Source organism: Phalacrocorax aristotelis, chromosome 1 (assembly GCF_949628215.1).
Source record: "Phalacrocorax aristotelis chromosome 1, bGulAri2.1, whole genome shotgun sequence".
In the NCBI taxonomy this organism is placed as follows: domain Eukaryota; kingdom Metazoa; phylum Chordata; class Aves; order Suliformes; family Phalacrocoracidae; genus Phalacrocorax; species Phalacrocorax aristotelis.
In genome coordinates this window covers 117,865,499-117,892,047 of record NC_134276.1, presented here as the reverse complement: position 1 = coordinate 117,892,047, position 26,549 = coordinate 117,865,499, and the positions used below count along the sequence as shown (strand labels likewise).

General features: G+C 42.0%; 2 protein-coding genes across 7 annotated transcripts in view; one reads left to right on the top strand and one right to left on the bottom strand.

Annotated features, from left to right (window-relative positions):
* The window catches only part of DCAF6 (DDB1 and CUL4 associated factor 6), an 88,841-nt gene extending 74,863 nt beyond the window's left edge, over positions 1-13,978 (bottom strand). For 4 of the 6 annotated variants that reach the window (XM_075103201.1, XM_075103208.1, XM_075103216.1 and 1 more), the window contains exon 1: positions 13,678-13,969. In XM_075103201.1, coding sequence (XP_074959302.1) covers positions 13,678-13,771 — 94 coding nt within the window. In that variant the 5' untranslated portion in view covers positions 13,772-13,969. Of the gene's footprint in view, positions 1-13,677 lie in introns of all 6 variants that reach the window. The other 2 variants (XM_075103223.1, XM_075103239.1) reach the window with 2 other exon arrangements.
* A 486-nt stretch (positions 13,979-14,464) lies between these two features.
* MPC2 (mitochondrial pyruvate carrier 2) lies at positions 14,465-22,854 on the top strand. The gene is made up of 5 exons (XM_075103187.1): positions 14,465-14,733; positions 18,818-18,858; positions 20,724-20,808; positions 21,871-21,982; positions 22,611-22,854. The coding sequence occupies exons 1-5, from the start codon at positions 14,628-14,630 to the stop codon at positions 22,666-22,668; spliced, it is 402 nt and encodes a 133-aa protein (XP_074959288.1). The 5' UTR covers positions 14,465-14,627; the 3' UTR covers positions 22,669-22,854.
* Positions 22,855-26,549: the final 3,695 nt, after the last annotated feature.

Genomic DNA, 26,549 nt, shown 5'->3' with positions numbered 1-26,549 from the left:
TATACTTACACTCCCCTTTATAACATTACAAAAAACTGTTAGTATTGCACAGGCTAGCATATGTGATTTGTTATATATGTGATTAGTTATTTATCATGTGATCATTATTTATTTAGATAAGGGGGCAAGGAATAAAAGAGTTAAAATGTTTTGCCTCCAAAAACCTTTGTATTTGATAGAGTACTAAACACAATAAGACAACTGAATGGATTTTTTTCTATTTTATTGTATCATTCAAAACTAGAAACACCAGATCCTGCATGGTTTTTTTCTCTAAAATAAAAACCAGAACTACTCGAATAAATCGATCTGAGGAAAACACTGTCTCTGCATTTGCTGTTGTTAAAAGCTGAGTTAAGTCAGTGAATCTGTGTTCCTTGTACTTCAGCATGACTTCCACAAGTTAATTGGTTTGATAAAAAAGCTCAGCAGTAAGTACTACTATGTTTTCCAATATTTAAGTCACTTGAATATTTTTGTCATCTTCCCATTTTGATCACATTAAAAAATTTAAAAAAAAACCAACACAACAATACTCTTTATGTAGCTTACTAGTAGGCTACATTCTTTTTTTTTTACTCTTCAGATGCCTCACAACTGTTTTGGCTAGACCTTCTAACAGTCAAATTCTTCACATCAAGGACTCTGCTCTCCCAGGTGACAAGAATCTTCACAAGACTTAATTCTCATTCATTTAATCCAACGGCTACCTGTTCACTCCACCTTCCAAACAAGGCAACCATCCTGGCTCTCCCTTCAGCTAAGATGATGGAGGAGAGCCAGGCTTTTGACAAAACCCCAGAGAGTACTTTTTTCTTATAAAATCAGCATCAAGACCTCTGTCCAGTTTTGGGTTTTTCCCCACCTAATACTGCGTACAGGCTGTGTAAGAGCCAGAAACTGTTTCTTTTTCCCTTTAACTGTGTGCCACCAGAAATGGAATAATTTAATTCTGTGAGGATGCTTCAACATATAATTTCTTATATTCAAATAAGGCCTGTTAAAGACAGGGATCAAGTGATCAAGCTGTCATCACCAAGATCGTCTCACTGGACAGTGGAGTATAGATAAGGTTTGCTTTGAAACCGGTAAGGTGAAACTATCAACAAGAATAAAATAAAACAAAACAAAAAAGCACTGTCAAATTTGAAATGGCAAAGATGACCACCCTGAAGTGTTTACATAGCTGAAATTTGGAAAGCTATCAAGCTATCACTCCACCCACCCATTTTCACTAGATATTCGCAGTAACTAAAGCCTCAAAGTACTGTGCCACTCACAGTACAATGATCAATAAGATTTTCAGTTTTTATCTATCCACCCATTTTCACCAAACGTTATGTGCTACTGAAGCCCCAAGGTACAGTGACACCCTCAGTACAGTGATCAAGACTTTTTTGAGTTTATATTAATCTAGAGAGCAGAGGACCATTTCCAAGGCCACATTCTATGTACGGAAGAAGCACAACTTTGAGTCATACGTAATATGAATTGAAATATGGAAAAGTGGGCAAAAGAGAAACTGCAGCTGCTTCCTTGTAACTTATTTCTTCACAACGTTCTGCTGTGCACAACATCAAATCAAACGATGCCTTGCCACTCGACGATGGAGAATTACCTAGCTTTGGTGTTTGGGCACGTATACACAGATCTAATCTCTCTTCAGGGAGCAATACCAAAATACCACAATGTCATTTGTATTCCCCACTCACAGCAGTTATGACAGCATTTAGGTCACAATCCTGTTTAGGAATTGCTGGTCAGGTGCTTTCTACATGGCTCTTTTGGCAGAGATACACATACCTTTCTTTTGTAAGCAACTTAGTCAATGCTACTTCAGAACTGATGACAGCAGTGAAGTTTAATGCTTCAAGCATGTAAAACCTTCACATATTTAAAACTGTACTCCAGAATTTCCCACTGAAAAAGCACAGATCATTTCATGATGAAGGCTTAGCTTTAAAGTACATTTGTGCTCTGCAGAAATACAACTAAACTTTGATCCAACGTAGCACCACCATGCTATGAGACATTAAAAGACAACCCTTATTCAGAAAAGCAGTAACAGATCCTGTTTGTCAAATGAACACTCATTTATGTCAAGCTGGCTCTTTGCAAGGCCAAGTCCCTCAGCGCTAGCTTGCTGTGACATTTGGAATGCCCTAGTTTAAAACTGAAACAGAGCCAGCATCTGTTCCCAATGCAGAGCATATGTTATCTTGCACTCTAAGCACATTTAAAAACTACCCTTGATTTTCCAGGGTAGAGTTTACACATTTCTGAAGCCAGTCCATGAAAAGATGGCAAGTCCAGTTCATTTGCATATAGGTGATTTGGCCAGATTGACTATGTCAAACTCTGCATAGTGATCCCGTATAACTTCCCATCCGCATATGAACACACTATTTTTCCAGCAACCATAATTCTCCATATACCATGCAGTAACAAGACTATACACAATATGCACTGAATTAACTTTCATTGAGGTATATTAAAATTCTTGAAGATGAATTAAAATCTTGAAAAACATTTGTTAGCTACTTATACTGACAGCGGTCCCATTTTACACACTGAAATTGTGACAGAGGAACTGAAACAATTTATCAAAGGAGAGAGTGTATCATAGCACTGCCAGAAACCAAATCCATTGGTGTGACCTCTAATCCTTTGATCAAGGCCCTGCATTGTATTTCCTTATTGTTTTGTACTAATGTATAAATGCCAAAAAATGGTAACTCCTGGTTCAGGCAATGTTTAACAGATTACCTTTCAAGTTACTGTGAACAACTACACTACGGTTTAAGTTCAAAACAGATAACCAATAACAGATGACAAATTCTTCTCTGCTCTTACTGATACATCATCAAGCCTGAAGGTCTGAACACCGTACAGAAAACACAAAATATTTTAATTTCTATGAAGAGGCTTACTTGCCATTTTAATACATAAGAGCTTTGCTACTAAACACCCAGCATCAAACAACTTGGTGTTAATCAAACTTGCATTCAAATCCTAAACCACGCTTCAGAATAAGCTTCATGTATTAAGAACACAAAAATTTCACATATTAACGCTAAGACAGAAACTACAGAAGATAGAGCACTATGCCCCAAATTGCAATCGAGGAAGCCTCTAATATCTCCTGGTGAGTATATGATACAAAAGTTGATCTCAAAAGAAACAAAGATCTGCTGAAGTAAAAAAAAAAAAATCAGCAATGTTACATATTTTAGGGTAATTAATAAGCATTTTGGAAGAGAATTCTGTTTAGGTTTGCAGCTTCTGAGTCTGCAAGAGTAAGTTACTATAGGTGACAGCACAGACAAGATTTGTCTGCATTAGTAGCAATGTCTGTAGTTAACTTTCAGACATATTTCAGGTTCTGCAAGTATCCACTCCTGAATATAAGCTTCCATTGGGCTCCACCACTGGTAAGGCTATAAGCATTTTAGCTTTAAACCAGTGTGTTTAACTTCTGTTCAATATTTACCACATTTTATGCTTGAAAGATACTTAATACATAAAATTCCATTTTTAAGGTGTTCTCAGTGGCAAAAATGGGGCATAAAGTACGACTACCTGTCTTAGAGAAGGAATTTTATCTGTGTATTCTAAGTACCAGCATTTGAGCAAGTGTCCTATACTAACTAGTACTAAGTGGATTTCATTCACAAGTACACCATATTCTGACAGCTATCCTCTGCCCACTTGTACTGCCCATAGTAATGTCTTCTGTATTGTTCGTGGAACAGATGAGCAGAAGATAAAATAAGTGTGTTTTTGTGACAGGAGAAAAAAATGCCAGTTTTCAGCAACTTTGATAATAATTCAATCCTTTAAAGTCGTTCAATGATCATATACAAACTACTAACTGAGATAAAGGGGGCATGACAGAATATAAAAATTTCAAGAGCATTTCAAATTTCTACAGAGGACAAAAATTCCTGTCATAAAACAAAAAGAGGCTCTATCTATGTAAAAGATAACCAAAGACAAAAAGATAACATCTACCACCTTACTCTTCTCACCACAAGACTATCTGAAATAGCTTAAGTGTGATTAACTGGATGTATGATTAAACAAATGCAAAAGCATTTTCTGTTTTCTTCACCAGCGCTAAGATATGTCTCCCAAGTAAACAACCTGAAATTCTAAAACAGATACCAGCACAAAACTAAATAGTCATCAGATCAAGAAAAACACACTTGAGCCCTGTTTTCTTCTCATCAAAGGAGGCTTCCATTAGCTGAACGCAAAAATAAATATTATGCAAAGTGTTGCAAGTTGGAGTAAACAGCATTACTGTAGGTTTCAACATGGCTTTGGAAATGTTCTTCTCTGGCTTTGAAAAGTCTTCATCTGAAATAGTATGTGGAACAGGTATGTATGTTCAGTATTTCCTTGTAAAAATTATATTAACATGGTAACCCAAACAATCCTTAGGACACTTTGGGAAATACACATCACATCAGATACCCTGCCTTATTTTCTCAAGTACTACTTACCTGTGTAACACCCAAGGTTAATTAGGAGCTCTATTTTTCAGCCCGAACAGACAACGCTAAGAAGTTGAATCAGGGGTATGACTCTACACCAGTGCAAAAGTTAAGACTGCTAACAACTGAACCATGATCTATCATCTCCAAGCGCCCAGACAAAATGAACACTGGAGCATGGAAAAAACACTAGCAGAAGGAAAGAAAAAATTACTGGAATGTGCTCTTATGAGAAGCACATTCCTAGCAGGCACGTCCTCTTACAGCTGAAGACGCATGTGCCCAATACTGCTGCCAATCCTTCCATTACCTTTAAATGCCTGTCAGAGGCTACTGCTTCTTCAAATCAGCCAGCAGGACTAATCACATGAATATCCCTTAGCCTATTTTGGACAAAGGTTCTGGGGTAAACAAAAGCCTGCTATTTAAAGTTGTTTAAGATAACTCAACACACATTTTTAAACAGATTATAAGAGTTTATATAGAAGCTTACCAGCCTATCTAGACAGACATGTCTTCTAGCAAAAAAGCAGAGCCTGCCTTTCCCACAAGGATGTCTCAATGAAAATGAGACTTCGGACAGGGTGGAACTGAATGAAAGCATTTGTTATTCTGCACAACCTACCTAATTAAACATACCATTTAATCCTGGATAGTATAGGGATTATATGCTGCCGGGTTTGTGGGAAGATGTGAAATAGATACAGATATCCGCACAGTAACAGTTATAAGTACATAACCCCCCGAGATTAAAAATGTAAACACTTGAAAATTGCCCAGGATTAGAGTTTAAAGATAGATGACATCATAAATTGAGCTAAAGTAGAAATCTGAGTCTTTGTAGTAGATGACTACTAAGTAATACTGTGACGTAAGTTGAATTGCCATTGGGCATTTAAAAACAAAAGAAAAAAATCTTCTTTTAAAAGTTACATTGCTTGTTGCACTAAACTGTATCTATTCATCCTAGATGACCAAAAAACCCTGTTGTTTAACTCAAGAGACTCCTTTTCTACTGAAGAGAATTTTCAGGACATAACAGTGCTTCTAAAATAAAAACAGTTTAAAAAGGAACCACATTTTTCCTCATTTCCTAGGAAAATTAAGTAATGGGAACAAGCTACAATAACAACAAAACCATGTACCCTAAAAAAGAGGTGATTTTGGTTTTGTATAATAGTTTTCTATATTGGTGAAGTTTCAGTAGTTCAATAAAGGTTAAACAAACATCACTAATGGTTCAGGACACATTCAGTTCACAGGGAAGGATGGATCCTCATCTTCCTCATGGTACCTTTTAAGTAGAGAGCAGCAGCATTAACGATGCATTCAATTTTCCTGAAGAAAGCCTGCAAATCCTTGAAGGACAAAATGAGGAAAATAAGGGGATGTTAAAATTCACTGATGTAACTGAGATTCCATCTCACAATATTCATGCTCAATATTTAACAATTCAACACATGCTAAAGCATTTGGGACATATCTGAATCAGCAGCTCACTAAGCCCCAAAAGACATGAAATGCTGAGACTTGCACTTAATCAGTGAAAAATCCAGCTTTGTTTGAAGGCTGGCATACTTTATATCTGAACCGATCTTTTTCCTTACTGCTGGGACAGGACTAGTCTCAAGCGTCAACAAGTTTTTGAAACGTGATCAGTTATATCCCACTAGACTATTTTGGGGACATTCAAGGATAGAAGATCAGGAATCATAAGCAAAGTCACAAGAACTCACAGTATTACAGTGCAACAACTTAAAAGTGACTAAACACAGATACGCTTAATGGTCTACCCTAATGCAGTTAATGGAAGCAATCCAACTGGAAGAAGGCTACGGCAGGGGGAAAAAATAAATAAAATAGAGAGATCTAAAGTGATCTCCCACATCACTGCCTCATCCTGAAACACAAACCCAGTACACAACTTGTTTTTGCAGCAAGAGACAGCTTTCATGTTTCTAAAGCTCATTATTACAAGATCAAGGTGCAACTTAACTAAGAAGCTGTCTGAAACACTCAATATCAGGACACGGGCTGTTATTTACAAAGGAAACACATTCTTTGTACAAAGATGGTCTTTAAAAGCATACAATGTAAATTCAATGAAATATTGGGATGAAAAATTAAAATATTTTTAAAGTGCACATAAATCTTCAGTCTCCAGCTGTTTGCATGAGAAATCTGAGACTCCAAAGGATATCATGCAAATACTTTTGCAACCTAAGACTGAGTATAATTCAAATAATATAATTATACATGCAAAGCCTTAGGACTACAACACAGTTACATACACTCATACTTCTTGGCAGCCATTAACAAATATGATTAATGTTCAGTGCACAGATATTTCATATAAGGTTAATCCCTTAAAAACAAAAACTACATCTGCATAGTTCAGCCCATGTCTTGCAAAGCTGACAAAACTGCGGACAACATTAAAGGCCTCTTGGATTCTTGAAGGACAGAAAAATCAACAGTCTGAAATAGTCATACCTATTTTTGATCATTTCCTTCCAGCTCCACTTAGGCTGGATGTATTTGTATGCAATGCCAGAAATCCCCCTTCCATTAAAGTTTTTATGATGTATGCCAAGATACAACAGCAGCAAAAAAGTTAGTGATTTAGAAAATTGAGACGCCAAAACTCAGTAAGTAGGTTCATCGATAACAACATCTGATTTAGACAGTACTGTAAAAAAAAAAAAGAAGAAAAATAAAAACACAAAAAACAAGCTTCAGCAAAGTAATCCCACCAAAGAATGTAATAATGTGACCTGTAAGGCTCTACAGTTTTTCGCAAATTGATTTAGTGCATAAAAAACAGAAGTTGTACTCCTATCAATGCCCCACATCCTAAAAACTAACATTGGAAATTATTCTCTTATTTCAGGACAGAGTGACAGAATGCACTGAGTAATCCCAGACCTTGCGCGTCTTTTTTTTTTTTAAAAGGCAAATAGACTAAAGTGATAGTCAACACTTTACCACTGAGTAGGAGCAATGTGGGACGACAACACTGTGGAGATGGAGCAGTAACACAAACCATAACAATTCAACCACAAAACACACAAGGAAGGTGTAACTGAGAAAAGGTCAATGATATTGTTAACTGCAAGCAGAGATTCCTGAGAGAGTAGCAAAACAAGCAAAACAAGCTATCAAATTTACATAGCGTAGTGCTACATGGCTATACCGCTTGCAGGTCCAACAGGCTCCTGCGCCTCCACTTCCATAGCTCAGTTAGTCTACAAGTGAAATAATCCCAAAGATACAGAAGGCTGATTAGACTGAAATTAAAACTAAGTATTCAGCACTCAGACACCAGAAATACTCATCCAACCTTAATCCTGCCTCCCAGCTCACATCTCGTTTTGGTTTTCTGGTATGTACCAAATCAGCCAGCTCTGCTTTATTTGTTGCCTTGTCCAGATGATTCTGCTATACTGCATTTTTGTTTTACTTCACCAATAGCGTACTACCTCCTACAAATTATTCTATTAAAACATTTAAAATGTGTGTCTTTATTATCTGTTAATTTACTTGGAACTAGGGAAAAAAAAATTAATCTTTATGTGCTAGGATCAACCGTAACATTTTTTCAAAAAGCTGTTTTGAAAACATATGCATTGTGCCTTTCTATTCCTTGGTGCCAGTTTAAATGAGATGGTATCAGGGAATTCATTTTAGACATAGTCTCTTCATTAAACTCCTCCAATTCAATTTGTTATCAACAGGTCTCGATGACACATTGCTCTTTCAATTTCCCATCTGTAATTTTTTAAGGACTATAGGTGCCAAGCCTTGCTTCTATTAACTGGGAAAAAACCCAACATATCCAGTTCAAGGCAATACCTGATCACAGTACTCTTGTTTTTTACAATTGAAAAGTAACATTCTTTTTCTGCAATGCTTTTATGGCTTAAACTTTTCTATACAACCACTGAAAATCCAGTGACTACACCAAATTTCCTGCCTGACATGTATTAGATTAAGCATATTAAAGATGTTTGGTTTGGTTTCAAAGATGTATTTTCCTCTATTTCATACATTATGCTGTGAACTTCAATCCTGACTATGCCTATTTCTATTATTTGGAAAACATCACTAATGAAAAAAACTTGGGGAGTTCAACTGTATCTTTCTAAAATCTTCAGTTAGTCTAGTTGCACAAAGTATTTGGGGTGTGCCAGAATACATCACTACAGAACTGGCCTTTTGGGCATACACCAAAGTGCGGAAGAAGGTGCTGCACATCAAAAGCCACAGTATTTGCCTTAAACCAGCAGTCAATCATTTGTATCCTTGTAATCAGACAACCAGGTAAATTTATAATGGTCCTTTTTCAAGCAGCAGTTAACCTCCCAGACTTGTGGAAGGAAAAAAAACATGAAACACCTCTACCACTTCTGGGTTTCAGCTGTGACAGATGAGTATTTTTAATTCATGCTGGATAAGAAAATTAATGCCAGAGGTTTAGGATGTGAAATGTAACAGTGCACCTGAAAATAACTGAACATCAAAAGTATTATGCAAAGAATTAAAGAAGAAAGGCTGATTAAATACTCGGTGACTATCTCCAAGGCTGCAAGAGCACCAGCTACAAAGATGATAAATTTAAAGCTGTCTGACCCTTCTCACTCTGCATTATTTTCAAAGACTGAGACACCAAATCTTGAAATAGCGCTGGAGCAAAAACTGGGGAAAATAACACATCTAGTTCTAGTTGTTCTCCCTGCCACTCAAGTTTCCATCTCTGCTGTTTTTTCTTTGTTTATCCATGGAAAAGCAACAGAGAGAATGAACGTTTTCAGTATTTTAAGGAATTAATTTCACTCTTGCATCCTCGGTAATGTCTTTTAGGAAGAACTAAATGTTCAGCAATACCCAATTCTATCTACATTCAATGAGCCACAACTAGTTTTATTAACTAGTGAGGTAATGAGTGTAACACAGTCAACATCAAAACTAATCAGTTGTCCATACACATAACAGCTATTCTTGCCTATCCTGTTTTTCAACGCTACCTATGAGCAGGGCAATTAACTTACTTCAGAACCAGAATTAGTTTTGGGTTTACTATGGTTCATCTCAGTAAAAAGGGGGAGCTACTGACACATTATTAGTTTAGTCAGTTCTCCCTACCTATATAATAATATATTTACAGTTCTCTTTTTAGCAACAGCTGTTGAAACTTCACAGTATTTGACCACAATGAACTTAACTACCGGTTTCCTTACAGTTACTTTATAGATTTCAAACCTTTCCCAAATCTTAAAAAAAAACAGATATGAAAAACTTAGTAAGATATGAAACAGTCTTTAAAAAGGGGGGAGTGGAAGCTCAGAGGACAGCGTCACGACACTGTCTCTAAAAGTCTGGTAAGCTTAAAAATTTCACAAGGAAAGAAGTTGTTAGAAAACAGTACGTGAACAAGCATATCAGAGATTAGGGAGAACTGACTTATTGTGATACTTGCTTCCATTATATCAAGCACCATAACTTCCAACAATCACTCTGAGCTAAAAAACAGAGTCAGTTCCTCTCTGCAAACTATTTTAGATTAACAAATCCTCTGTGGATAATCTGCTATGCCAGTTAGCAGGATTTAAAAAAATAAAACAAAACAAAACACCGGGAAAAAAAAGGTGCATGGGAGTCTTCAGCCTTTGTCCTGGCTAAACAGAGCCATCCTCAGGAGCACAACCCTTCACAGAAATGCAAATAAACCCGTCACATTAAATACTTCAGAAGAATTACGGACTCACTTCTTTCTTGCAAGAAACCCATGCTTCCATTTCTCTAGTCAAATTATCATATGCTATAGTTCATGCACATAGCGGCCTTTATTGTGATGGCACCAAACACTTTACCTGCTATCAGAACCAAGATGTTCAGCAGTCACCGAAATATTGCCACAATGATACAAAATTGCAACAAAGATTTGGGGATTCTGGGGAAAGCGTGATGACTGAATGATTACATTTACCAGTTTCAAAGCAGAATTTAAATTGGACACTACAGTTTTCTATCAATGTTTTTCCGTGTAAAAGCACTGTGATGTTCTTAACAACTGAAAGTAGTCTGAAACTCAGTTACCTCCCCTGATCCAGCAGCAGGACTCCTCCCACTAACATTAGGCTAAGTCGACGCCCAAACTGAATCAGAGCAAAGAGCATTACTGACAGCCTCCCCGAGGCCTGGCTTTCTCTAGAGACTTCAGATATAAGCACTGCCTGAAATTGAGGCTAATTAGCCTGCAAACGCTGAAGAAAATGTAGCTAACACATACATTGATAAGACCCACATTTTCCCTCTATCATCACAGTGGGAATTCTTACCAAACGATAATGTCTGAAGGACACGCCCCACGTATGTATATATTGCCCCATCTCCACGAGACTTTCCTCCAGAACTGTCCAGAACTGACTAGGTTTAAGAGCAATTATTTAGCGATCTTGCAAAATCTGACAGAGTTTTGCAAGGACATAAATTCCAGGAGTGAACTGTCTGCGTGGAAAGGTACAGTACGATGCACAGATCCTTCCTGGAGCAGCTGTTTTCAAAAGCTGAAAGAGGCTATAAATAGAGTGCCACTTGATTGCCAGTTCACATGAAACTAAAACAGAGTAAATAGGAAACAGTAGCTAGCTCTAGGGTGTCTTCCTTCAATATTCCCTATATATTACACTGTAGCATAACACCACCATCCAAGGGAATGGTTCACTATGCATGTATCATTCATACCCTCACATCCTCCTTCCAACACATTGTGAACCGCATTGTTCGTTATGGACTTGGTATGATGGGTCTCCTTTGATTTGCCAGCTGAAAAAGAGCAGCAAACAGAGACACATATAACCTACTTCATTTTGTACTGGTGTCCATAACTGTTTTGAGAAATTTACCAGAAAACCCCACCCAAACAAAAGCCCCGAGCAAACGAACCAAAGGGAAAAAATGCACACGGACAATGCCTCAAGCCTCCCAATAATATTACTATGTCAAAATGAAATGTTTGACTTGCATTTGTTCTGCCTGTCAGACCGCTGAAACAGTACAAAACCAGTATAAATTGGAAGAAACCTTATTTCCCATTCAGACTAGATTAGCGATGACCAACAATCAGTGTTACCTATTGACCACTGTGGTCTCAGTCTGCATCCAAAAAACAAAGCTCCTACGTGGAACTGCTGAAGTCTGAAAGAGAAAAGCCCCATATATACACTAAATGACACATAAAAAGGCACAACAACAGGCCTGCGTCTGGTAAATCTGCACGCAAGCAATCACACCTGACTAGCAGCAAAATTAGCGGGTGTATTAAGGCCATAAATTCCATTTTGAATACAAGCGTGATGGCTTTACAAGACAAGCACACCATGCACTAATCCCTTTCTTTAAAAGCAGAAGTCAGTGAGGACTGAGCAACTCTTGCCACAACCAATGCAGATCTTAACACCAATTCAGTGGGAAGCCTCTCCCAGGTTCTTTCTTCTCAAGGTTATAAAGCTATTGAACGTGTTTAGGTTAAATGAAAAACAGTAAACACGAGCCCTGAACCTAGTCACCAGGGGGATTTTGTTTTTAACTAAAGCTATGAACATTTTATTAGAGCAGTGTCCAGAAAACAGATTCTTAGTACACCTGGGAGGATGATTTCTACCGATCAAATCTTAATAGTTCAACCGGCAGAAACACAATCATGTAAAAGAAAAAAGAAAAAGAAAAAAAAAAATCTTACAGTCCTTCTTCAAAACCTACACACTACAGTCCTAATTTTAACATCGAGCTTTTCTGCTCCAGTTGGAGCAGGGGAAAAAATTCCTTAAGTATCCCGTCAGAACGATACCTGCGTTTGATCACTAAAAGTCAGAACAATCCTCAGGTAAGACTTGATTTGGCCAAGCGCAACTGTCAAGAGGTTACAAAAGTCAAAAGCCGTTAGATCACTAGTTCTCAACCTTTTTTTAATTTTAGGACCTCAGAAATTTTTTTCCTAAAGGACTTATGTGCACGTACACCCCCTCTATAGTAGGTGGAAACCTACCAGCCACGATCTTGCTTTTCTCAATTACCTTTTGTGGATTACTGAGTGCTCAGGGACTACAGACAGAAAACTACTGAGCTAGACTTGGTAATGCGATATGGCACCTTAAATTCCAGCAGGAAACCAAATGAAAACCAATACCGACCACAGGCAGAGATGCCTAGGCGGTACAAGAAAATACACTTTTTGCAACGCTGTAAATTAGTTCCACCCCCAGTACTCCAGCGTTTCGACTCAAAAAGCAGGAATTATTTTGCGTTTGCGAGCAGTGAGCCATCTTCCCTGGAAAGCCACCCCACGCAACTCGGAGCGTCATTATGATACATGCAACAGACCGCCGCGCCTCCAAAAACACGTGAATAAATATCAGTTTTTAAATGTTTCGGGGCAGGGGGAGACGCAGAAGGCGTGCAACCTGCGCCGTCCCAAAGAATATCGGTAGTTCGTTGGCACGAAAGAAACCTCCCTGCAGCTTCGTAAACTTCAGGACAGAAACTAACGCTATTTTTAACTTAGGGCGCTCGGAAAGAGAAAATAACGAGCCTCGCGTCTGGAAGAGAGGGCAGTGCGGAGGCGGAGGCCTTCCGAGGAGCCCCCCGGAGGGGCTGCAGGGCGACCCCGGGCACAAAGGCCGGCCCGGCAAGGCTGCGCCCAGCGCCGTGAGGCGGCTCAGCCCAGCGCCCGCCTTCCCAACGCCAGGAAGCTCCGGGAAGCCCGGGGTAAAATCACGCCGTGATCCCGGCACTGACGCGCTCCGTTGGCAGGCTTTAGAGGCTCCGGGCCGGTAAATCCGGACCCCGTTCGGCCCCCGGGGCACAAACCACGGCGCCGTTTTAAGCCGCCGCCCAACTTGCCGGCTGGGTCTCCCTAACGCAACAGTTCCTTCGGGGAGGGAGGCAGAGCGGGGCGGTTGGAGAGGGGAGCGGGGAGCCCTGCCGTGACCGGGACCCCGCCGAGGGCGCGGCGGGGTGGCTTGGGGGGGGTGGGGGGTAGGGATCCGCTGTCTCCTGCCCCCGCCCCGCGCGTGGGGAGAGGGGCGCCCAGCCCCCTCCCATCGCTGGGGGGGGGGTGTGGGGTGTAAGAACGGCTCGTCGGTGCCCGCCTCGCCCCCCTCCCTTCACTCCCTGCCCTTACCCAGGTAGTGCCTCCGCAGCAGGCCGGGCTCCTCCAGCCCCAGGCTCCGCTTCCGCACGTCCCACAGCAGGTGGGGGCCGTGCCCGCGGGACATGGCCCCGTGGGGAGTGGGGGGCGTGTGCGTGGGTGCGTGTGTATTTGTGCTATCGGGCGCTCCGCTGGTCCCCGCCACCCCTCGCGATCACCATGGAAACCGGCTGGCCGGCGCGCGCGCGGCGCTCTCACGCCCGCCTCGCGCCGAGGTACCGACGAGGAGCGATCAGCGGCGGCGGCGCCTCAGCGCCCCGCCCCCATCCATGACGCCCCGCCCCCCGCGGCGTCCCGCCCTGCCCCGCCCCCCGGCGCGAGGGAGGGGGCCGCGGCGCACCGAGGCTACAGGCCTCTCGCGGGAACTGGGAACGTCGCCGCGGGGGGAACCCCGCCCCACGAATGGGAACGGGCCGTCGTGGAAATGACGGGTGACGACAACGTCGTCAATGGCTTCACCGGCCGAATAGGCTCTCCCGCCAAGCGCTGAAGCCGCGGGGTGGCCATCTTGGGTGTGGGCGTATAGTTGCGGCCCAGGGTTTCCCGCGCCGGCCATCTTGAATGGGAGATTGAAGCCGTCCCGGCGGCCATCACTGAGCCGGGCGCTCGTGCCCTGCCCAGAGAGGCCCGCGGTACCTCCCCCGAGGGCGCTGGCGCCAGCTCTCCTCACGGGGCGGGGACAGGCCGCCCTAACCAATAGCACTGCGCGAACTCCGCCGCCTCGCCCCGCCCCTTGCAGAGGCCGCCAATCAGCGCTCAGGGGGCGGTGCTCCTCCCCTCGGCACGGGGGCGGGACTGTGGCGGGTAGGCGGGGCTTGCTGGGGGCGGTGGAAGGACGGCGGGTCGCGGAGGGTCGGAGCTGCCGGTGCGCGCTCTCCTGCCCCACCGCCACCGCCGCCTCGCGACCCCGGAGCTCACCCGAGATGGCGGCCGCCGTCGCGGGGCTCCGCGCCTCCTACCATCGCCTGCTCGATCGCATCGAGCTCATGCTGCCGCCGCGGTTCCGGCCCTTTTACAACCACCCGGCAGGTAACGGGGCGTCCTCCCGCCGGGGGTGGTGGCGGCGGCGGCCCAAGGGGTGCCCGGCTGCGCCGCCTCCGGGCGCGGGGCCGGGGGCTGAGGTGTCACCTCAGCGGCGGGTCCCCCCGGGAGTGTCGTGGCTGGGGGCGGGGGGGGGTGCAGGGCCGCGCCTCTGTTATTCCCGCTCCGGCGCGGGGACAGCCGCCGAGGAGCGGGGTCCTGGTCGTTAGAGGAAAGCTGCTTTTATGTGGGAAGGAGAAAAGCAAGCCAGGCGCGGGGCTAGTTGTCCCTGCCGACCCTGCGAGGAAGCAGCGCCCTTGCCTGTCGCTGCCGCCTCTCCGCGGCTCGGAGCTGGGGGGGCTTCGGCCGCCGCTTCTTTCAGGGTGGCGGGCTGAAAAAACATCGGGGAGCGAGTGAGGCAGGCGAGGGTTTCTGGTCTCGAAGTGTACGCCGGTTTAAGTCAAGCTGCTGTGCACTTTATTTTCTTTCCGCCGAGTCCGGCGCCGCTACCGAAGACAGCTCCTGCCCTTCATGGATCCGCTCGCGTAGCTGAGGCGTTCCTGTGGGCTGGAGGGCCTTGGCCGCCGAAAGGCCCGAGCTTCCCTGAAACGAGCTACCCTTACCTGACCTAAAGCTTACCTTTAGTTGAGCAAACACGGCTTTTTTGTGTTAGTAGGGAGAAACCTCTTGTAAAGTGATCTGCTGCAATGCCATTTAGGTGATGTTTGGCATGTAAACAAATTGCACTGGGTAGTTAAAAAGAGTGATAAAACCCTAAAATTCCATAGGCAGCTGTTCCCACTGTTTTGTTTCAGTGTGATATGCATCCTTGACTCTTCACCTACCTGGAATACGCACTGTGAAAATGGACTTTAGTCGGTTGCTCCATCCTCCTAGAATGGTCCCCTCATGAAATGAAAGTTGTTGCTTTAAAGAAATCACAATTAAAGAGTGAAAACTGCAGTTATTGAAATGTCTGATTTGTTCTGAATTCATTAGACCTACACACGTAGGCTTTTTTTTATATATATATATACACACACTTATCATTAATGTAATTTTTGTATATAAAGAGTCAATGTGCCCAGCACTTCCATTGTAAAGGTGTCAGGCCTTTGAGTGCCACATTCACCCTGTGTGAAATGTGGCAGCTTGCCATTGCTTTTATTGAACGCAAGGCACAATGAGCATTCAGAACTTCTATGTTCATTCTCCATCAGAACTGTAGTACTAATTGAAAAAGGCTTTGGAGGTTCTCTTGGAGAGCTTTTCACTTCACAGAACTGCCAGTGGGCCACTTTTGTTCACCATCGTCGTGTTGAAGTTAATTAAAAAAAAAAACCAACCAGTTTTTAGGGACTCTGTGTATGTATCTATATATGTCTATATATCTGCCGTAATCCCTACTGATGGCATGAGAAAAGCCACAGAGCAAGCAAGTTTTGAAACTGAACCTCTGCCACTTCTGTTTCAACCTTGAATGTCTTGAACGTGGGTCTGGGAGAAAGTTATGCAATAGATGTCACTCTGACTGCAAAAGAAGTAGGTTAAAAATGAAAGGCTCAAATTTTATCTCTGGTGATATCCAAGTGTCTAGTCTAATTTAGGAATATAAATATCATTATCATGAAACTATAAATCATTTGTAAGAAATGAAGAACAATGCTTACTTCTTTTCTGGCACAAAGAAGACATCCAGTAAAATAATTGATGCCTGGTCTGAAAAGCTGTTTCTTTGGCGGGCATTGCAGAGAGCGAGGCTGCTGGAGGACAGCAAAGGGCCTGGTGTGCAGCACACCAACTCCCCAAACTGCCACAGAGCAGGGAACATGGCTCTTGGCAGCCAGGGGGAAGTGTGGGCTGAGCGTGTACTCTCTGTCCTTTGGCCTCTTTCATTTGCTTTGCCTAATTAAACTAAACTCTCCAGGATGAAGAGTTCTTACGTGTAATAGAAATCATAAATTCTGTAAAGTGGACACATATATGAATATCCAAATTAGCCTCGGTATGTCCCTGCTCTGATGTGCTGCTGTCACATTCATCCTTGAAATCTGCTGGGTTTCAGGATGTGGGAAGAGCTCGTCCGGGCTGGCTGCTCGCTGGCATGCCTCCAGGAGAGGTGTTCCGCTTGCAGAACTGTTAGACAAACTTCCCTTATAACACGCTTGGCTTGGTACCTTACTTGTCTTCAGTTGTTTCTTATCAGGTTATCTAGTATTGATAAAAATTAATGTCAGCCTCGTGAAAACTTTACTAGTTGTTTTGAGAATGTCAATTTAATAATTTATATTCACCCCACATTCTCCAGTACTCCAAACGTGTATTTGTGTTTTAGAAGAAAATAGATTATAGTAATTAAAACTACTTCCATGGGACTTTTGTGAGACTGATTTGTAAAGAGCTATACTTGCAGCCTGATACTGACATACTAAGTAGCTGCCTAAGAGAACAGCAACTGAGGTTTATGTCTTTAAAGGATGAATATTGAGCTGTATTTATTCAACAATATTAGACAGTGTTAGTGGCTGCACAACCCCACACATCCTAAAAAAAAAATTAAATCCCGTGTAGGTAGAAACGATCAGTTACCCAAGCGAAAAGTGATGTGCTAGTAGTTATTAACTGCAATTTGAAACTTGATCGCTGTCACAAGCAGTGGTGGGTCTGAGGGATTTGTGCAAAGCTGCCAAGCCAGTTTTTGTTGCATTCTGTGTTGCGGTTGCCCTGCCCTTTTATAGGGTTTAGTTGGCTTTAAGGTGATGGGAGCAACTGTTATGTGTAACAATTAGTCTTATCCCCCAAATTATGAGTTGCTTCACAGTTGCTTGCTATAGAAACCTAACAGTTAATTTTTTGCAAGTCATAGGTTTAAAGCTGAGGGTGATTAAAAGACAGGGTATAAATAGTTACTGCAAAGCCTTTTTAAGGTTGAATTGTTAGGGGGAAATGAGCTCATGTAAAAAGCAAGCAAGCAAAGTCCTAGTGTTTATCATTTATATTTTAAAACTTTACTCATAATATGTAACACATTACAGTGAAAACTTGGCTTCATCTTGCATGTTATCAGAACACTAAGCAGTGGCCTAGTGAGAGCTAAAACTTGATGTGTTTCAATGAAATCAGAACCTGTGTCCTGACTGTCTCCCAGTGTGGTGGGTTGATACTTTGGATTGTGGTCTGTCTTTTAAGACTGCGAGCAGTAGTCCTAGATGAATGATTTCTGACATGGTTGGCAGCCTGCATGTTGTAGGTGTGGTATTACAGTAATTTGTTTCAACCAACCAGTTGCTGTTTTAGCACCACTGTAAGATACGTGTATTTGTAAGACAGATGGTTTCCCCCCAGATCCCATTCTGTTGACTTTTCTCCCTTCCTTCTGTAGATTTTTCTCCCCTTCCCCCACAATCCTCCTTTGCCTGTTGGTAGATTGTTGGGGTGTGGGGTTGATTAGGTGGGAAGCATTTTTTCTCCTAAAAGGACATGGTTATCCAGAGGTGCATGAGGACGCTCTCCTTGTGGCATTTGCTGCTATTTAAGCTTGCAATTTCTACTCTCACTTTAACCACCTAATGCTTCTGTGCAGCATGTCTTCTGTAGCATGAAGAGATAGGCTGTGTTTTGGAAAGGAAGGAGGGACTGACTTGTTACAGTACCAGTAATAAAATATTTTGGGGTTTTAGTTTATAAGATTCAGTTCCAAAGATTTCAAATGCTAATTCTGCTAGTTCAGCTGTGGAGTAGCTTTGAATCATTATATGGAAACTGACCTCACTAGTCCTAGGCCTTTTCCCAACTCTTTTCATTATAAATGCATTTTGCCTGCTCTAGAGTCCTTGTTTGCTTAAAAAGGAAATACAAAATCCTACTCACCTGTTGTGGAAATGGGTGGACTGGTGACACAGCTGAAGGTTGATGCACTGAGTTAATGAACTGAGTAGTAGGTGTTAGGGCTCATACAGTGCTAGAAACTGTGCTAATGTACAAAATTGGTTATTAAAAAAAAAAACACAACAAAACTTACTGTGGGTATTAAAGCAGCTACATCTCACCAAATAATTTAACTTTTCTTTCCCCCCTCCCCTTCCTCCCTCAGGTCCCAAAACAGTGTTTTTCTGGGCACCTGTTATGAAATGGGTAAGTATAATGAGGCCGGCTGGTGTGTGGATGTCAGTCAGAGGGCAACCTGCAGCAACCTGTTGAGCAAGCAATAGTTTCCCAGCAGATATCTGAGCCTATAGAAAGGTGCTCTCTGCCTCATTTTTACAAGGCTCTATTTTTAAATATACATTAACAAAACTAGCCTTAATCATATACAGCACAACATGCAGGGGCTATAGCGGGGGAAAAATGCTGTGTGGAAAAAACTGTACTCTTGGCTGAAAGTTTCACAAAATCTTTCTCTTGTGAAACATTAACTGTTGCTCAAGATAGGCATGAGCTAGCATATAATTCAAAACTCTTAAAGCATTATTTCTTCTGAGATTGAGGAATTTGAGGAGTATATTAAGGAAGCCAATTCCTAAGCCTCAAAGCCTGAAGGCAGGTTGAAGCATGTCAGAGTGCAATGTAATCTTGAGAAAACACAAGCAGCCACCACCTAGAAACGAAAACAGTCAACTGCCATTTTGGCTATCAGTAGCTCTCAGCTTCCCACTTGGTTACAGCCCTTGGCTATGGCTGTGTGCAGGTGAAGTATATGCCTCCCTCTAATTCACTGTACTCCTAGCTGGTGTGTTGGTACAGATAAAATAAGCTGTAAAATCATAAAGCTGTTTGATCTCCTTGTTTGATAACAAGCAGGGATATAACCTGCTCTTCCTATCACTAGTTGGTTCGTAAGTTTGCTGCTGTGAATTCCAACTTTTTATAGGCCACAGGCAATGCATTACACTCTAAGCTGTAGCTTGGTTTCTTTGTCAATCTAAACTGAAGCTGCAGTAACTGTGGTTAACCTTCCAGAGGCTCTCCCAGGCAATGTGCTCAAGCCTGAGCGTACAGGCAACTCTGTTGAGCAGGCTGGTGTCGACAGCTGCTGTATTAACAGAGCTAATACACGGATCTTTTTTCTTTTGTGAACATGCAGCTCTAAGCTTACAGTGAAGTTCTTCACTGAGAAATTAAAATTACTTTTCCCTTACATGGCAAAGGCATGTGTACTGCAGTTACTCAGGTGTGCTGAAAATCTGTACCTCTGTGACACCACAACAGCAACATCAATCCCGTAAGTGAGGCAGCACACAGGAAGTCTCTACCCTTGAAAATGGGTTTCTTGATTGGAGCCAAAGGAATCCTTAGTGGCAGTCAGTGAATTAAAAACATCAGGACTCTCTTACTTGTGGGATTTTGGTTTTTTGCGGGTTTTTTTGTTTTGCTTTTTGTGAACTCCTGTTACATGAACATAAAATTGTATTTCCAGCAGAGGGCAATAACAGAGCAAAACAAATCATGCAGCTTGTTTGCTAGTAATGTTGGCAAGTAGATCAGCCAAGCTGTTCCTCATTTCACCTGGAGTTTTTCTACTTTTACTGAAATTATATTAAAAAATAAGTACTTTTACCTCCTCAGGTGAAGCTGAGCGAAGACTATATGGTGTCATATCTATGTCTTCACCAGCAATATCTCAGCCTGAGCTTTAGGAAGAAGGGCCTCATTTAGTTAAGCTTCTACTTGTTGCATGAAAACCATTTTTTTCAGTTGCTTTCTTAAGCATCTGTGCTTAAATTAACCTTGTTTTTAATAAAAAATTGCCACTGTGTGGGATTTTATTGCAAGCCAATTGCATCCCTCATCACCGTGTTCTTACTCCTACCGCAAGGGACTCTAAGTGGATGGTGTCTCTGAGCATCTAATTACCCTGCTCATATAATACATCCCATCTCCTGCATAACGTGTATAGAATAAGCACCGAGCTGCGAAGCAGCTTCCCCTTGTAAAGTGTTTGATCTGCTACAGGAGGTCCTGGCACTGGACTGGTGCTCACTTGATGTTTCTCTTTACAGGGTTTGGTATGTGCTGGAATGGCTGATATGACCAGGCCAGCAGAAAAGCTCAGCACAGCACAGTCTGCAGTACTAATGGCCACAGGTAAAGCCAAAGTTACTCCATGCTTTTACACAGCACCCTCTCTAAAACTGCATGCACTTCTTTCTGAATCCTCCATCAGTACTAATCCACTTCTATAGAAAAGGCTTAACTATCATATGCTAGCTCTCACTATTGCTGTCAGGTGATAACTCTAGGATAGACCTATACTTGTTATTAAATCTGTAAGAGCTCTGTGATTACCTACCACGGGATTTTCTACACATCTTAATTTGGAATTGTCCAGAGCAAGTTGTTATGAGTTAGGATACGAGTTTCATCCTTAAGTTACAATGATACCTCTCATTCCACTAAGTGACCTCTTTTGCTTCAGGTCAAGTAATTTTGAAATCAGTCCAGGATATAGTGACTTTTTTAGAACAGACTTTAAGGGATTAAACAATGGTAGGGTAATTACACTAATGTAACTGGAAAGAATTTCCACGTGTTAAAAGTTCTTGGAAGCAGTGGTACATGGACGGCTGCACTGCTGTCTGCCGTGAATTTTCACACTAGCAGAAACAGTATTCTGTATTTAAGGTGTTCCACCAGATCTTGTCAGGGTCGGGACTTGTAGAAGCTAAAGCTGAAAATCAAAATTACAGCTGCCATCTTCTTCCTTCTCTGGACTTTATTGCGATATCTGACACAGCACTGTGCATTTTGCATGGCATGTAAACCTTTCTTGACTGGAGGATTCTGTAATCTCTAAGCTGGTGCAGCAAGCTGGATATACTACAGCAAAATGCCACTACCCTGCACTGGAGGATTAAGGTCTAGACTTCTGTAGAGCACAGAGGGTCTTTGTTTGATATTAAGACTACAATTGACCTTATTGTGTAGTTATTTTGGAAAAACGCAATACATACCTGTAGCTGTCCCAATGGCACTTGATGTGCTTTTAACTGAGAAATGGCTAGTTATAAGAAAAGCAGTTGCCTAACGTGAAGTTGTAAAACTTGTTTACTTAAAGTGGCCCATGATTCTGTCTCCAAGCTTAGGGGAATGTCTGATTATTTCACTTTAAAGACTTAACATCTTTGTACTTTCCCTTTCATTCAACAGGCCTTATTTGGTCAAGGTACTCTCTAGTTATTATTCCTAAAAACTGGAGCCTGTTTGCTGTGAACTTCTTTGTTGGCTGTGCTGGCGGCTCTCAACTCTTCCGAATATGGAGGTATGTATTAAGAAGGGCTATTCTACATACTATAACTAATTCACACCACCTCATCTTAACCAGGAATTTATAAATTCTACCAGCATCAATGTCAGTGCAACAGGCAAGAGGAACTGAACAATTAATTAAAAACACTGCAGAACTTTTTTGCTACATTGTTAGTTTTCTAGTTGAGTGGGAATGAAGCTTTAAATATTTCCAGTATAGCTAGAGCACTTTTTAAGGAATGCTCTATGTAAGCTGTAGTTTCTGGGTCTAAGACATTCTTTAAGAGCTGTAGGTCTGACTAATGAACAGCCTAGACTTTCTCCTCCTCATAAGCTTTGCAGTTCTGTCAGCTTTCAGTGTTGAATCGTGTCAGTCCCAGTTAAGCAAAACAGCTTGCTTGCTTTCTTTTAATTATTTCTTGAGGGAAAATTTGGAGTTCTTTGGCTTCAGTACTGGCCAGGAATGAGGCAAACTTAACTAATTTGGAACTTCTTAGATGAACTAAACTATCCTATCCCGAGTTTCCACCCTCTAGTCCATTGTAATTTTAAACCTCCTCTGCTGAACAGATTGTTAGGAAGATGCTGTTATTGGAACTGGTGTTCTATTCTTAGTCTGTGCTTTTTTTTTCCTCCTGTAGGTACAATCGGGAGCTAAAAGCAAAACAACAAGAGCAGCTGCAGCAAAGAGATGCTTAACCCAACAGGTGAAATCCAACAACGCACAAACCCTTCCCCATGGGACCTAGCTTCACTAATTTTAATGTTTTCCTCAGAAAATGAAAGAGGAAATCTAACTATTTAGAGAGCAAGTGTTTTCTAAGTGCAAATAACAAGGTATCTCCATACACTTAAATAAAGTGCAACCTTTTAAACTGAAGTAAAGTTGTGTCATATATTGTCTCTTTAAAAGAAACTGTTGATTATGCCTAGAGTCGCCCCACCTTATCCAACTCTGCTGAACAGTGCCAGGTGTGACATGGTTCTGTGACAGTCAGCCAGAGCCTCAGACTGAAGTAATCTTCTTTCATGTCACCATCAGACCTGGGTGGGGTTTTACTATACTTTCAGTAGCCAACATCAGTAGCATTTGCATGTCATTCCCTGATGCTTTTCCCTGGTAGCATCAGGATATTATTTTTGGCTTCAACTAGGTATATCTTCATTTGTTTCCCAGCCATCACCATCTTTAACAAGAGGAGGGCAAACTAGTATGTGCCACTGGCATTTTAGCTTCTGTCATCCTTTACAACTAGAGGCAGAAGATGGGGCATGGGTAAGTACCTGGTTCTTGGGAGTGTGAAAAATAAACAGCCAAAACTTCCACTACTCACTTTGCATCCCCTCCTTAAGTAGAGGCAGATTTCCTGTGAAGGTGTGTGCTCAGGAAACATACACATGTCAGTTCTCCAAAGCTTTGGAGGCAGTGGTCTGCTCCCATCTGTGGCATGTTTGTGGCTAAACACTGAAGCCTTCCCTGAAAGCCAGCATCCTCCCATAAAGAGGAAAAATGTGTCACCGTGAAATAGCTTCTGAGCAAAGGCTTTACATTACACTGCAGAAGCTCATCTGTTACTGAGAAGTACAAGGCAGTTGCGCTCACAGCGTGGCATGAAGGAGCGTCCCTGGCAGGTTCTCTGAGACTTCTTCCACCAAAGGTAGGAGTTGGTACCAGAGCTCAGGAATTTTTATCTAGGAGAAAAAGGTAACTGTGAGACAGAGTAGCTCCTTCAGAATTCAGCTTCCAGGAAAATGAAGGCCTTGAAATCCTGGAGATTTGCAAAGTCCCTACTATCCCCCAACTCCATTTGAGTTATCATTCCAGCGCGGCAAGGGTGGACAGGAAAGGAAACCATTCCACAGTTAGGAGAGCTACAGCACCTTGTTGTGGCACTGATGTCCCCTCCTTTCTCACCCTATTTATGTTATATTCTCCTGTGCAAAGTATTTGTGCAGGATACTTTAAGGAAAGCATCTTCCATTCTTACAAGACATGCACCTGATGGTCTGTCAGCTCCCCTTTTTTAGAGGCTGTCCTGCCGAGAAGCTCTTTCTCTCCTATATATATTCTGCTACAGTTTCACTAGCATTTCTTAGTCCTCCTAGCTGAAGTGGTAATACAGGATATCAGTTCAAACTGTGAACCCTCCAGCTGTGTTGTTGACTGAGCTGACAGAGGCTGCAGTGACTGAAGAATATTACCAGAAAGACAGGTGGTGCATTTCAGTACCCCTCCCTTCCCAGTCCCTAAGCAGGTAATACTCATCCAGCAAACCAGTAATGGGAAAAAAAAAAGTGTATTAAAATATTCACAAGATTACAATAGAAAACATGAAAGTCCATTCAAGAAAAAATATCCAAGATAACTGTTTCCCGATGAGTCTGTAAAAGAAAAGCACTAATAGTTGGTACACTGGCTCTTGATGTAATCAGGCCATGCAACGCATATCTAGCCCCCTCACACAGATTATACACCTGTCTTACAGGTGTTTGTTCTCTTGTGTACCTCCAAGACAGAGGTTTACAAAAGAGAAGTACCCAGTCTATGTTTCCAATTACATTTACCACATAAAAACAGCTGGCATTGCAGGGAGACAGAAAAGATTGCACAGCACACTGATCTCCAAAGGCATTGAACTTACTTTTTAGAGTGCAAAAATACCTTTACGTGAAAGGGCTTATTAGCTTAAGGGCAGTGAAGAGAAGGGAAAGAGAAGGCTCAAGAAGAGTAAAATTGCTCAGCATAGTTAATATGATTTTGTAATGTCCCATATAAAACTGTTACCAAATTATTAGCACCGCAGGAGTGTGGCCACAGCCCAGAAGCATTACCCACCTTCTCAGCTTTGATGGCTTTAAAGAGAAAATATCCTGTTATAGAATAAGAACATTTTGTATTTGACGTCCTAGGTAGATACATTAATAATGCAAAATTCCAAGACAAGATTTCAATACAGAGTGAAGGTGTTGTGGTTATAAATCAATCAGCCCACACTTGACCTCTGTGAATCCACTCTACGGCAATGCAGCATCTAAGCTGCATATATTTACTGCAGCTACAAGACAGATGGTTACCTAAACAGTTCTCAGAGGTTTTAAAAAGTTAAAAATCTAATTCCAGCTCTTCTAGTCACAAATTGAAATATCCTGTGAAGCTTTGAAAGAAAACAAAACCCTACAGGTCTCCAGTTATAAATGACACTGTTGAATTAGTTACAGGGACATACTTGCCACCCTGTAATGGCTCTTAATGCTATTTCATGAACACGCCAACCATCTCCCTCACAGAACAACTGCTGAAGTCAAAAGGGGCAAAGGAGATTTGACGTCCTGCGTACAGCTACCAATCTACTTAGATTAATACTTCATAATTATTTGTAATCCTCAAAATTAATTTCTGGTAATCAAAAATAAGGAAGAATGTAACCACTGTTAGTAAAAAGCCAAAACTTTGCCACTTTGCAGTTCTGTTCAAAACAAGGAAGATCAATGATGCCATTCATATCCCTGGCTCTAGGGGGTGCCAGCCGGCTTAACAGGTCCAAAACTGCACTTTTTACGATGGGTAGAAGGTCACATTTACCCATGAAAAGCTTTTTTATTTTCTCCTCAGCTGAGAAACGGATTTCAGATTGATCCCAGTTTTGTTTACGTGATGAATCAAGGAGAATTCATTGCAAGTCTTTTACATCACACAGACCGTCCCCAGCTTCACTGTCCAAGAGCAATGACCCACATTAACAGTTTTAGTCATCTGCTGCTGCCTCAAGAGAGGCTGCCTACCCCTCCGCTGTGCTGCTGCAAGCCTGCCATGCAGCACTTCTTAAAATAGACGGTCCTAAAAAGAGCTATCAGCAGTACTACAACAGGGCAAGGACAACACTCTTAGTGTTCCTCCACATCCAAGCTGTGCCTTTCCACGTGCAAAGAGCAGCATCAGAGAATTAAGAGAAGAGCAGTAAAGCAAAGAGAGTTCAACTTCTTGTCACCGTAACATCAGAATACGATGGCCTTGTCTGACTTCAATCTCTGCTTGCTACCCATAAAGGAGGTATAAGTCCTCTGTCTCCTGAGACTTTGCTAATTAAGCAAACTTAGCACCAGTCCCTTTCACCAGCACAAGTTATCATATGATTAAACAAGCCAAGATAACCTGAGGGACAGGACATTCACAAGTGTTGTCTCATATTGCCTCAAGTTCTTTTGACTTCAGCCCGAATAAGTGATTTAAGAGCTACAATTGTTCATGTTTCCACGAGGGAAAAAGTAAAAATCAACAGCCTTTGCACTGGAGAGGGATTCAGACTGATTTCTGCTCCTCCTGAGGGAAGGGACTTTTTTTCTTTATGAAAAGATGTTCAGCATTTTCAAAAAATACTTCCAAGTTCATTCTGCCTTTACAAAGAGGATCCAAGCAGCCTTGCAATGAGCCTCCTCAGTACAGGCAATATGAACATACCCACAGCTAAACGAAAGCAATGGAAGGAGATGTTTCCTAAAGTAGTCAGCACCAACCAGATCAGCTTATTTCCTAACTTTAGCACCAGCCAATTCATTCAGTGTGTCTCCTAAAGTTAGCA

Excerpts from the sequence above, each read along its gene's own strand:
- MPC2 (XM_075103187.1), top strand. The coding sequence starts at position 14,628 with ATGGCGGCCGCCGTCGCGGGGCTCCGCGCCTCCTACCATCGCCTGCTC. Across the intron at positions 18,859-20,723 it reads GGGCACCTGTTATGAAATGG|GGTTTGGTATGTGCTGGAAT; the intron begins GTAAGTATAATG and ends TTCTCTTTACAG. Across the intron at positions 21,983-22,610 it reads CAACTCTTCCGAATATGGAG|GTACAATCGGGAGCTAAAAG; the intron begins GTATGTATTAAG and ends TTCCTCCTGTAG.